Source organism: Pseudorasbora parva, chromosome 13, assembly GCF_024679245.1.
Source record: "Pseudorasbora parva isolate DD20220531a chromosome 13, ASM2467924v1, whole genome shotgun sequence".
NCBI classification, from domain to species: Eukaryota; Metazoa; Chordata; class Actinopteri; order Cypriniformes; family Gobionidae; genus Pseudorasbora; species Pseudorasbora parva.
Window position 1 is genome coordinate 12292874 of NC_090184.1, and position 13801 is coordinate 12306674.

The window sequence follows — 13801 nt, forward strand, 5'->3', positions numbered from 1 at the left end:
TATCTGGACTGTATTGTAGTGAACCGCCTTGTCGGTCTGATCCTCCCGTTCATTTATCTTGTCGATGACGGCAGAGATGATGGTATCCTGAAGTTCCAGCAGGGATGGCTGCTCTTCGTTGCCTCTTGCCTTTTTCATTTGAGGTTTTGTAGGTGTGTTAGGAGATGAGATACACTCCTCAAAAGCACTGGCCTGGCATGCATAAGAGTGTATTTCTCGGACAGTTCGTTTTTCCTTATTTGCCACCACTTCCATTGCGCTGTTATGCTAGCTGCAGAGTTAACAATTACTAGCTGGAATAATAAGACGCTATTTTTCCAAAAACCGGCAGAAAGAATGAAATTTAATAACACAGTCGAGCAACCAGTAAAATTAAAAAAAAACTTTTAGCAGCTAAATTAAATTCTAAATGTTAAACAGATCAGCAATCTTCAACAGTCGTTACAGCTCTATTCAAATCGCGTCTGGTCTCGCCGCCATCTTGAATCGGCCATCCTCATTGTATGGTGCTCAAGTTCACCTCGTGCGACGTCATCATAGTCCAAGTCGTCAATCATCAGAATACCGAGTAAGTAATTAGCAAAAACATATATGTAATTATATATGTAAAAAGTATCAGTTATTGCTAACTCAAATTATTGTAAATACAATTAATCGAACTTTTCTAAGTGAGCATGCTCATGTCGGCCTACAGTTGTCAGGCGGTTAATATCAGTTTAAAATAATTTCTCATTAAATGTTTTAGGGATAACATTTAGTGAGGGTCAACTGTGCGCAACCATTACTTTTTATTGATGCATCATATGTTTTTTGGTTACGTTATGATGATGAGCTCACACTACTGTATGCCCATGCCAGGCATTACGTGTAGATCACAGATGTGTGGATTAATCAATTCACTGTAAACCTGACTTAGCCCAACTTGTTTTTAGAAGTGAATTTTCCCCTATTTTACATTTTGTTCAAGCAGAATGTCCACAGGCTCTTTAGAAGCAGCACTTGTGCTTGGAGATGTGTTTCTTGATCAGATACAGGTAACTTTAGAAATTTTATCTTAAATATTTTTTTTTTAATTTATTTTTCCATGTTAAATAATTTTAAAGAAAACTACAAATGAATAGTTATATAGGGTAATGTATTGTTAATGTAAGGCAAGTATAAACTACTTTAAAACCTGTTCAATATACTATTTGCATTTTATACTATATACATTTTTTTAGAAAGAAGAAAAAAAGCCAGCCAAGAGGGCGAAGCCACATCCTACAACTGTGAAATGGAGGCAAAGGGACAGAAATGGGAATGTTGTGAGGTCGCTTCGAAAAAATCCCTCAATAAAAAAAAAAAAAAAAAAAAAGGTGAGCTAACCTCGGTGAGACAGTTGTAAATTCACAGTTATTGTTTAAATTTGCTGTTATTTCCAGTTGTGATTTATATTTCCCACATTAAAAAATACTAGTACTTTATAGTAAATACTATAGTATTTTTAAACCATACTATAGTAAAGTACTTGAATTAATTTGTTGTGGTAATTCTATAATTGATGTGGTAACATAACAACTATAGTAATATATATTTTACTTTACCCAATACTGTAGTAAGTTTTCTATAACTATAGGGTATATTATACAACAATATACTTTACAGTTTACTGTAGTGAAAACTAAAGTATACTACAGTATTCGTTACAGTCTTTCAGTTCAGTATAGTTAATACTACAGAATGCTGTTACAGCATATAAGTGTTGTAAATACACAATAATATAATATATACATTATATTACAATTTACTATAGTATGGTTCAAAAACACTATAGTATTTATTATAAGTTACTATAGTATTTTTTCCTGTGTGTTTCTCGATATTCAATAAATGTTTAGATTTATGCAGTCTGTTTAATCTTTATGTGCTCTTAATTACATATAGAAACCCAAAGCATAATGTATTATATTTGCTTAAATAACACAAAAACTATTTTAATTTTATTTTGTTTAAAGGTCCCACCAGTGTGCCCATCCAAGAGGAATTTGTTTATCGAGCAGAAACTGGTAACTACACTATGGTTATATGGAATGGCTTCTGGTTAATAGTTTAAGTAATATTCTGCCTGCTGCAATCTACATAATAGCATTTTTTTTAAATAAATGAGATCCTTGTAACACTGTAGAAAACTGATCCTGCATTAATGAGTTACTACACAGGAACAAAAAAGTAATGCATTATTAACATTTTAGTAACTACTATTAACTAACAAGAAATTCTGATTTATGAATTAGTAAGTTACAGTGCTCAGTCGAATTAGGTAGTTCACTATTAGCTAATCAGTAACTATTGTTTTTCAAACCTCCCAGGGAACTACTAATAACTTATACAGGTTCATAATTAACATGAATAATGCATAATGTATAATTAATTCTCAAGAGACATTCATGGTAACCCACTAGTAATGACTGAAGTATTACCAAATCCACAGAAGGAATCACTAATTATTTGGATCAGTATTCTAAAGTGAAGATCACGTTAACTCACTAGTAATTGCTTATTGCTTAAGTGTTACCAAATACATCAGAATGAATTACTGTACAAAACTATACAAAAACCTCAAAATGTTACAATGACTTCAGTAGTTACTAGAGAGTTACCATGTTTCTCACTTTAGAATACTGATCCAAATAATTAGTGATTCCTTCTTAAAGAATTGGTAATACTTCAGTCATTGCTAGTGGGTTACCATGATCTTTACTTTAGAATTAATTATACATTATTCACATTAATTATGAACCTGTAGTCCTTAGTAGTTCTCATGGAGCTATGAAAAAAAACAGAAGTTACTGATTAGCTAATAGTGAACTACCAACTTCAACTGAGCACTGTAACTTACTAATTCATTAATCAGAGTTTCTTGTTAGTTAATATCAGTTACTAGAGTGTTAATAATTTCCATTACTCATTTGTTCCTATGTAGTTATTCATTCATGAAGGATCAGTATTTTAAAGTGTTACCGAGATACTTGTACAATATCTCCATAAAACTGATTGTATTGTGTACTGACTATAACGCTGTTTCTTGTTTCTCCTTCCATGAAGCCTCACTCATTGAAGAATTGGAGCATATCCTAAATGACGAGTGTGTTCAGCCTGAAGAGGTGTCTTTTGCCACTACCTGGCAAAAGAGGCAATCCCTAAGCCATGAAAGATGGAACATTGCAAGGGAGGCCATGATTAAGAATCTTTTGGCAGCTGAAAATGTTCAGAAACACATATGCCAACACTGTCTTACAGCAGAGTCTATTGTACGGTGCAGGGACTGTCTACCTAGGCAGTTTCTATGCACCGTGTGTGATGGAGATGTTCATCAGCACCTACCTCTTCATAACAGAGACTCTATGGCCCATGGGTTCTTCAAGCCATTGTGTCCAACCACTGCAGTGAAGAGACATTCCGAGGGCATTGAGTTCTCTGAACAGGGTATGCCTTTCATGGGTCCCATCATTCTTTTCAGTCTGTACATTTTAAATGGTTGTTCATTAGTGTATAATTATAATATATATTTAAATAGTTATGATATATTATCATATTTTTAATAAATATATTAGACTATATTTAATTTTACCTTGTTTATGAATCCTTAAGGAGTTTATAATCATTGTTTTGCTTTTGAATTTTTAGTCCGATATCTTCCACTACTTTTACCAGAGAAAATTTGTGCCTGTTCAGAAAGTTTGTGCAGGTTGATCAGTGGCAAGCCCATTATTGTAATAAATTTTAATGGTAAGATTAAGTTTTTTCTCTTTATGATAACACAAATGATTAATTCTTGCATGTAATATCTGCATGGAATTTTAAATCTGTTGTGATGCAAGTGAACTTTTTTTTATTATAGGACGGTACAATCTCACCCTGCCATCATTGGAGAGCTCATGCTGTGGGAAAACATGGGAAGTGGGGCTGAGTGATCTCCTCAACTCTGGGTACTGGCCAGCCTCTATACATTTTGAGACCGTAAGGCTGGCCTTATTAGGTCTTTTCTGGATTTAAAACTTTTTGCTCCAGGTCTATCTAGTCAAGGGTTCCTTGGAATGCTTGATCGGAGAACAGAATACAATGGCAGGGTAAATATTCAGTGTATATTGTTTACATGATGTTTGTTCTTTAAAATGATAAAATTATTGGTTTGGTTATTTCAACAGAGTGGTAAAATATGTGGAGACACATTTCAGAAGGCCTTGCTGGAGTGGACCTTTGCCCAGCATGAGGTTGAGAGGCTTTGTGGTGTACAGCCTTTTAAATGTCCTGCTTGCAGTCCGTCCATGCATGCCATCTCAGTGGATGGGAACAGGAAGCTGTACAGGTTCCATAATGCACATGGGTATGTTTATTTTCTTTATTTTTTATTGTACTACTTAACTGTCTATATATCCTGTTTCTCTTTCTCATTACAATTAAGCACAGAGAAGGGATACTTCGATGGGACATTTATAATGAAGGATGAAGATGTTTCCTCCTTTGTGGGATATGTTCATGAAAAGACCAAGCATGTAATAACCCTTAACTTATTGTCATATTGTTTATTCATATTGCCCAGCTATATTATTATTATTCATATTATTATTCATTTTATTGTAATGTCTTGTAGGCCACAGGTAAAGGGGTGTGTGGCTCTTCTCAATGGACAGCAGCCAAGGAGTCTGCAAAAAAGTCAACATCAAAGATTGATGAGGAAGGCCTTGAGATTGTTGTGTGCCGACATGGAGGACTTTTAAAGGGCCTAAATATGTTTAGAGGGGAAATATTCGCATATCCCCTGTTCCTTCAAAAGGCCCTTTCAAAAGAAAATGTGTCATTCTTCTGCTCAGATGTCGCCTGCAAGTACTGGCCATACTTAAAGAGAGTGGTGGAACACTGTCCAGAGCTAAGGCCTTTATTAAATATGCGGCCACTATTATCAGTTATGCATGCCAAAGCACATCAGTGGAGTTGTGAGGTAAGATTTTTTCTTTACATTAAATTATATGAATTATATTTTTGTGGTGAGGACATGTACTTTTATTTGAACAGCCATTGTCTGTTTTGTTTTTGTTTTTGGTAGATAAAATGGTCTGGAAGAAACCAAGAAGGAGCTGGTCTTACAATTGGAGAAGAGGTGGAGCAAGTCAACTCATTCTTGTCGAGAGCTGCAATTTGCACTAAATACATGTCCAAAGCTGGTAAAAACATTAGATAAATACTACTTTTAACATATAGTTATTTCTAAGTATCAATGAGTTATGACTGTAACTTTTTTTAATATATTTTTTTGACCATCTAATAATAGCACGTTCAGACATGCTCACTGTTCTTGCTTCTGCATGGAACAAACGGAAGTCTGAAAATCTGGCCAAATGTTTGTCTCAACGATACATTAAGGTATTTTACTGATGCTAAAGTCAACCTTGTTCTTATTGTACAAAAAGTACATTTAAAGGGTTAGTTCACCCAAAAATTAAAACCCTTTCATTAATTATTTACCCTCATGCCGTTCCACACCTGCAAGACCTTCGTTCATCTTCAGAACACAAATTAAGATATTTTTGATGACAGAATGCTGTCAAATTTCCTTCCATAGACTGCCTTTGTTACTGGAACTTTGATGCTTCAAAAACTCCAAACTCGATAAAGAGATAAAAATAATCCAAATAAATTGAGTGGTTTATTCCAAATTTTCTGAAGAAAATCGATTGGGTGTTATGACTTACAGATTTAATTTAGGCTTTTACTAGCATGTAAACATTGATCAGCAAACGTAAGCAACCGAACTTGACTAATTTACACGAGAGCAAACCTCTTTCGAGGCTCAAACGTGCTGCGTAACCAATGAGGTTCATTCTTCATCTGTTCATCATAACAAGTGATCGATTCTCTTCAGAAAATGCGGTCTAAATCGCTTGATTTATATGGATTAATTTTACGATGTCTTTATGAACTTTTCAAAGCATCAAAGTGGTAGTTACAAAATTATGTGTATGTGGTATGTGCACCAGTATGTGAAAGGATATCTTACAGCCTTCTGTCATCAGAAATATCTTAATTTGTGTTCTAAAGATGAACAAAGGTCTTACAGGTGTAGAACGACATAAGGAAGAGTAATTAATCTCAGTTTGGGGTGAACTAACCCTATAACATAATTTAAGCAATTACATCTATTGCATACATTGTTGAACTATAAACCTTTATGATAAAATTAATTTGATAGTGTTTTGATATGTATTTAGACAACCGAAAGACTGAAAGTGGAAAGAGAGAGCTTTGAAAGCCTGCAGGCTGAGCTTAATGTTAGTAATGATGACATTCAGCAGTGGGTCAGTGATGTCCAGCAGTGTGCCGCAGGTAATAGGCCTACATTTTAAAGAGCCTGTTTTAATTTTTTTTATGTAATAACATTTTCCCCAGAATAAAGGTTTTGCACAGAAGGTAAAATATATCAAATGTGTAAAGCTAATTCTTTTTTTTGAGATGTAGTATCAAGTGCAAAGGATGACACTGGACTTTAGGGCAAAATTCGCGGCCTTTATGTCAGCATAAAGCTGAGAAAAATGAATCTGTACCATCAGACAGGTCAGATAAGATGATGATGATAAAAAATAATTAAGCTAAGGAATGAACTTGAATGATGTTATAATAATGTATTTTGTTGATTTATTAGATAGCAACAAGAGAAGGCACAAAATAAGGAGGAAAATTAACGAAGACAAGTCAACCTTGGCAGCTGCCATTAAGGACTTCAATGAACAGTCAGTCCACCAGCTTCCTTCCGTGGATGAACTGCTTACAGCTGATAATTTCCAATGGCCATGGGAGTCCCCTGACACTAGTAATTAACTTTAAAAAAAATATTCAGTGTATTTGATAAGTATTTGTCTGAGGTTAATACAGTCCTCCTCAGTGTTTAAAATATGGCAATTTTTGGACCTTCATTAATTGCAGGTAATGGCAACCTCTCAACTAAGAAGATGGTCTTTGACCGGTTCATGATGCTTTCCCGACTAAAGGAGGAGGAGCAGATCATAGTGATGGAGGTGAAGCAACACTGGCAATCATTGAAGGAAGCTGAATGTTCCCTGAGGGATCTCTCAGTTCAAATACAAACTAACAGTGAGTATCCATAACAAATGCAATAATTCAAAAAACATTAGGGATTGATTTTATTTATCCTCTTCAATGATTTCATTTCTTTTTGTGTAGACAGTGACTTTGAGCTTTCAGAGGAGAGCGCCAATGGACTACTGTGCCTTCTCAAGAGAAAACTGGAAGATCTTCAGTTTCTGCAAAATAATGCTAGGATGTTATACCGACAATGTGTTCTGGGACAGGCTTCTGACAGCATTCTATTTGATAACATTTCTGATGAAGAAACTGAGGCAGTAAACTACAACTCTGATGAAACAGACAGTGATGAGGGCTAAACCTGAGCATATGAAATATGTAATAAGCTGTATTTCTTTCTTTCTTTTTCCCTGTGAGAAACATTTTAGCATAGAATCGATTTAATGTTTTTCTAGGTTTTTTGAACCTAGAGTTTAAGGTTCAGTCGCAGTACAAGTTTGGCTATTTAAATGTGAATGTAAATCTGTTTATGTAAGACAGGTGTTTAAATCTACACATTTTTATAGTCCGTTTCACAAACAGCGTACAACCTCCATCCCTATTAATTCTTTTCTATTATTTCCATTTTTCTTAGCTCTCATGGGACCATGCAGTGTATATCTGTGAGGGATGTTTTGCAGTGTGTACATATCTTGCATTGATAGAAAGTAAAGTTTTCACCAAATAATTTTTTTCCCTCACTGTATGCAAAATAAAATACTTATATAGTGATCTACGAAAACAGTCTTGTCTTTTTATCTCCTCTCTGCTCAGGCAGGTTTTGCATGTGATGTGTAGATAATTCTGCAGTATATTCTCTTGACTAATACATACTGTTCTGATAAAAACTATGACAGTCAGTGCAGGCCTTACAAATTGTAGTCTTCCTAATTCCAAATTACATGACAAATTGTTGACAATAGGTTTTTTTTACATAATCCATTACATTACACATTTAAGGTTATAGACTATGATTTGTATTTAATTTGTTTATCTGCAAGTCATGTGACCATTAATGGAAATCAGAGAATACAAATATTATTATTTTCTTTTATTGTTAACCTAACTTAACTAAAAATCTCAGGGCTTACTTTAAGTAAAATTATTAGTGGGTCAAAGAGGTTAATTTGACAAAAACTGTCAAGAAATTGCATTCATGTGAAGGGGGGAGTGGGCCGACACCCTTGCCTCTTCATCATATGCATCTTCATCATATGCATCTTATCCTTTTGAATGATTTTTAATAACCTCATGAATTAAATAATCAGTTATTATCCTTTCAAAATAATGAATTATATTGACAATCAATGTTATGTGATCATTAATACATTTAACTATTATTTAATATGATTTTGACTCTATGTCTGCTGTATGGTGTCTAATTTGCTTTCCAGAGACGGTCTGACAAAGACAGTCTGACCCCTATCTATGTGCCCTGACATAGATAGCCTGACCTCTATCTCTGGGTCCTGACCAACAGAGCCTTGGAGAGAAAGTTAGAACTTCCAAGAGGTGAATCCTGCCTGTAGTTAGTAACCCCAGGACAGGAAGGGGTGGGAGGATTTGAGTCTCCCAATTGTGATTTCTTCCCATCTATATAGTGTGATTTTTCCCATTGATAGAAGTACATTTTTGTCTTTATATTTCTTTATATTTCTTTATAGAATGAGGTAGATGATATTAGTCATACTTTTCTTTCTGGAGATTTGTTTGTCATGTGGTGTTGATATGTCCTGTTGATAAGCTCACTGCTGCGCTAACCTTGGAGGAGAGATGTGCCCTAGAGTCTTGTGTGTGTGTGTGTGTGTGTGTTACATGTTCTGTGCAGGTCTATGGACTGGATTGGACCGCTTTTCTCACACCCTAGACCTCTTGGCGTCTTTCTAGGACTCCCCTGAAGTCAACACTACCCCAATCTTGGGATTGTCTGATGTATACATCCTGATTAACAACAACAATAACATCTATCTATTCTCGCGTGACACATTGTTTAGACTTTATGCCAATCAGTAATATTCCACGTGTTTGTAATGATGTAAATCATGCCCTTGAAATTGGTATAACTGGTGTGGTAATTTTGTGTAGAGTAGAGTCTGGCCTGACACCGCCCTGAGAGACCAACCCAGTCTCCTGCTACTGCGTATCTATACCACGAGATTGCAATTTCATTTGGCGTAGTATTTACACGCCAAAGTCACGTTTGGCGTACTGGGTTGCCCTCCCATTCCTTCTTCCATTCTATTTCATTAATACAGTCACTGTGTGTTTCTTGAACAAACATCACATCAATATTCTTTTGTTTGATAAGTTCAAACAACAATGCTTTTTTATGCATATCTCGGGCCCCGTTCAAGTTAAGAGAGCTCACCCTCATTGCACTCATTATAAAAAATAGTATGAGGGAACACAAACCAAACAAAAGCATAAAAAAGTACAGATTATGTGGTTTCAAAACCATCCTCAGATTGTAGTTCTAATTTCAGTTTGGTAACAAATTTCTTCAATCTATAAATTTCTTGCACTGTAAACTGTTGCCCTCCTTCACCTCTCATTAGCACTGTCACTGAGTGGATGAACTTCCTGCGGTCAGCAAAGAAGTCTTCAATTTGAACATTTTTCATATTTTTGGTCTTTTGCAGAAATAACCTTATTTTGTCAAAATTGTAATCACTGTGTCTACTTCGTCTCTCGTTGCTGTCCACTAAATCATTGTCAGAATCATCAACTGTACTGCATTCTGTATCAGAGTGTTTTTCAGACTCTATGTTCATTAGTCTGCTCACTTTGGCTGCTTCTGTACTCTTCCTAACCCTTTTCCTCTTAGTATTGGGTATTTTGAACAGTGTTTCATCACACATGTCAGTCCCCATCTCCTCCTCCATAACAGACACCGTCTCTTTCTCCCCACTCTCCGAACTTTCCTCCACCAACTCAGTCACCATTGTGTTAGTTTTCTCCTCTGTGCTCTCCCCTACACCAACAGTAAGCACTAAAACGGCTTCCTCCCTCTCACCTCCTGTGCTTCGCCCGCGACACTACCATCACCATCATCATCATCATCATCATCATCATCAGTCGCGATTACACTCGCACTATCCCGCACTGCTTCCCTACTCGGGCCCGACTCAGAGTCTAATTCATTCTCTCTCTCAGGACATGCACGCCTAACATGCCCCTCTTGCCCACAGCCAAAACATTTCATAGTACCAGACAATGCAAATACAACATAATCAAAGCCATCGACTCTGAATTTAAAAGTGACGTTCAGCTCATCCATATCGCTCTTTAAGATCATATGTAACTGCCGTCTGAAACATACTACATGTTTAAGCAAAGGTGATTTACACCCCAGTGGAATCCTTTTCATTTGGGACACAATCTTTCCATGTCTAGATAATTCATTAACTAGGAGCTCATCTTTAATGAAAGGTGGGACATTAGACAGCGTTATGGGCCTTTCACACCGAACGCGGAATGCGCTGCGCTTGCCGCGGGGTTCAGCGCAGCCCTTCAGATGCGCTTCACTGGCCAGCGCAAAGTAGGCGGAGTTTTCAAAACTTTTTGCGGGAGTTCTATATGTCTATTTCTATTCATTCAATCAGCAGCAAATATGTATCTGTCCCGTGCTAAAAAAGCGAGCGATTAAGCGATAGCAATAACCCTTCTAGTAAGAAGAAGAAGAAGAGAGAGAGCAGCAAGAAGAGGTATATATATATATATATATATATATATATATATATATATATATATATATATATATATATATATATATACACACACAGTGTGAAAACAAGGCATATATAAATAAGACGTATATCAATATATCATTATCATTATTATGTATATGCCTTGTTTGCACATTGTTTGTGTGTGTAGGCCTATATGTGTGTATTATATTATAATAATATTATTGTACTGACACGCACAGTACAAGATGTTCATCCATTTTGATTTCCGTGCTCGTTTCTTTCGATGTACCTTTTTATTGGCCGCGCGGGTAATCGGCACAGAGCGCAGAGGCAAAAGTTAAAAAGCTCGTCAAGGGTGCGCTCCGCTGCGCGTGCGCTTTGGTCGGCGCAGCAACAAACCGTCCTTGCGCGGCGCAAGCCATTGAAATGAATGGATTTCTTAGCGCAGCGGCGCCGTTGCCGCGTTCGGTGTGAAAGGCCCATTACCCTTTTTGCTGGCTGAACCAGCGGCATTACCGGTGTAAAAGTGTCCTGAATGACCACTCCGCTCTGAACTACACTGTTTACTTTCTCAATTGTATCCAGGAAAATGACCACAGCACTGTTCATTCGTGAAGCCGACATAATACTGTCAAAACCCACAGCTTCACCAACGGCCAGGCTACAATCTTCCACAGAGCAGTTCATCACAGGCGCGAGTTTTATCCCATGCCTCAGCAAACGCTGGCTGACAGCGCTCCACAACCCCAAACCCTCCTTAAGCTTTCCTAACGTAATTTCCAAGTAAACGTATAAACAGGAAACCAAAGAACAGTAAAAGAAACAATAAAGAAAGAAAAAAGAAAGAGCACACTCACTCACTGCAGCAACCTCGCTCACACGCAAACTCCGCCCACTCACTCACAGCATCCGCTCAGAGAGAGAGAGAGAGAGAGAGAGAGAGAGAGAGACTTTAGAATGTCTTTTATTTATACATTACTAAAAAAAAATTAAAACGAGAACATTCCCAACATCCCATGTCCACATCCAAACAGCAAAACATTTACCATTCACCAACAACCCTCCTCAAAGGATATTTACTTTAAAACCCCCCAAAACATCAGGTTCACATAAAAACCCTTCCACCCCCCAAAAATGATAAAAATACATCACATTGTTTGTTAGATTATAAAAAGAATATTCCAACGTTAATCTTTTTTTAACAAAACAATTAACCATAATAACCGGATCTATTTCACCCCCCTTTGCTTCTACTCTGTTCTTCCTGGTACACCAAATTGCTAATTTGGTAATACCATACAAAAAATGTAAAATAATCAATTTATGCTTTTTTTCAATAGAATATTTTGGACCAAAAATGAACAAATTGAGACAAAAAAACCCTAACATCTTCAAACTAAAACATTTCACAAGCTCCAAAATATTTTTTAAACGATAACATTGAATAAAAACATGGAAAATAGTCTCAGATTCACCACAAAAAGGGCAGCCCTCCCCTATCAAAGGATCCAGCCGTGCTATGTGTCTGTTCATAGCTAATATCCCATGTACAATCCGCCACTGAAGGTCTCCTACTCGTTTTTCAATGGGTCTTTTGTACAGGGACCACCAGCTTCCTTTCGGGGAAGAGCCTGACTCCAACACCGAAGTCCATTTACTTTCTTTCAAGTCTTTTAAACTTTTATAGTTACAACTTTTCACACATATCCTGTACATGGTCTTTCTTGGTATAGTTCTGAAAAAATCCACTTCTGGAATTCTTAATGACAATATATTTCCAGGAACTTCCTCCCAATCGTCAGTCTTTAAATCAATTTTGAAATCAGGGAAAACATATGGTTCTTTACATCTCTTGATGGTGGTAACATTTATAAAGTCTCTTACTGATCTTGGGAGTACCGATTCTAGTTCATCAATCACTCGTTGAGTGGTACGTACAGATCTGAACCCCACTTTGTCAGCCAGTTCTCTTGCCTCTATCCATCCACATCCTCTTCTGAGATCACTTAACTTAGATATTCCAGCTGAAGTCAGTGCAACTCTGATAGAATCAGATGACAAAAGAATAGTAGATATAAGATCATTAAAAAACAAAAGTTCTTCAAAAATCCATACATCAGGACTCTCCCATTCCCTAGAGAGAGTAAAAGTCCGCCATAATTCCAAAACACCAATATAAAAAGGTGTAAGTCCTCCCAGCAAAGTTCCTTTTAATTCTATTGCGAATAATTGTTTATCCAGTCCCATTCTTCCAGCTTTACGTAAAAGGGCACATGCAACATCCATCCAAACGTGGCTGATGATAAAGAAGGCGTTGAACAGCCATTAACCGAAAAGTTGCCAATCTGAACTTTATATCAATAAGTCCCTGTCCACCTTTATGCACTGGCAAAAAAAGGATAGCAGGCTTTAGCCAATGCTGTCCTGACCAAAAAAAATCCACCAGCATTTTCTGTATTTCTCTGATCAGATTGAAAGGTGGATCAAGAACCATAAACTTATGCTATGCAGTGTTGAGGCGATTAAATTGTTGGAATTCAGTACTCTTCCCCTATACGACAACTGGGGTATAGCAACCATTTCCATTTAGACAACTTAGCACAGACTTTTTCCACTAACCCTTCCCAATTTTTCTTTTCAAAATCATCACTGCCCATATATACCCCTAAATTTTTAAAGCCTGTTTTATTCCATTGAACATTTTTTGGGAGTTTAGGCAAAGAAATGTTTTTGTTAGATCCAAACCATAAGGCTTCTGTTTTCTCCCAGTTAAGTTTGGCTCTAAATATTTGACATCTTCTGTATTTTGGATTATCACAGAAATATCATCTGCATACGCAGAGAGTATAATAGATTCTTTCCTTAAAGCTCCTGTTATAACTATACCCTTTATTTTTTTCCGCATCAAACACAGTAATGGTTCGATTGCCAAACTATAAAGTTGTCCAGACATTGGGCATCCTTGTCTAATGCCTTTTTCCATTTTTACTGGA

At 36.5% G+C, this 13801-nt stretch overlaps 1 protein-coding gene and 1 long non-coding RNA gene across 2 annotated transcripts; both read left to right on the plus strand.

Moving 5' to 3' along the window:
• The first annotated feature begins 500 nt into the window (after positions 1-500).
• On the plus strand, positions 501-1527 carry LOC137038076 (uncharacterized). Its single transcript, XR_010897369.1, has 3 exons — positions 501-568; positions 971-1034; positions 1221-1527. It is a non-coding gene; the product is annotated as an uncharacterized lncRNA (long non-coding RNA).
• A 472-nt stretch (positions 1528-1999) lies between these two features.
• LOC137039283 (uncharacterized) lies at positions 2000-6383 on the plus strand. Its single transcript, XM_067414635.1, has 10 exons — positions 2000-2045; positions 3085-3465; positions 3667-3768; positions 3881-3999; positions 4188-4366; positions 4445-4535; positions 4634-4981; positions 5087-5204; positions 5312-5403; positions 6249-6383. The coding sequence occupies exons 2-10, from the start codon at positions 3216-3218 to the stop codon at positions 6381-6383; spliced, it is 1434 nt and encodes a 477-aa protein (XP_067270736.1). The 5' UTR covers positions 2000-2045; positions 3085-3215.
• Positions 6384-13801: the final 7418 nt, after the last annotated feature.

What these genes read in the sequence shown, in the direction of transcription:
- LOC137039283 (XM_067414635.1), top strand. Translation starts at nt 3,216, where the DNA reads ATGATTAAGAATCTTTTGGCAGCTGAAAATGTTCAGAAACACATATGC. An exon ending in CCTCTATACATTTTGAGACC is followed by an intron (nt 4,000 to 4,187) that starts GTAAGGCTGGCC and finishes TTATTTCAACAG; the next exon opens with AGTGGTAAAATATGTGGAGA. An exon ending in AGGTTCCATAATGCACATGG is followed by an intron (nt 4,367 to 4,444) that starts GTATGTTTATTT and finishes ATTACAATTAAG; the next exon opens with CACAGAGAAGGGATACTTCG.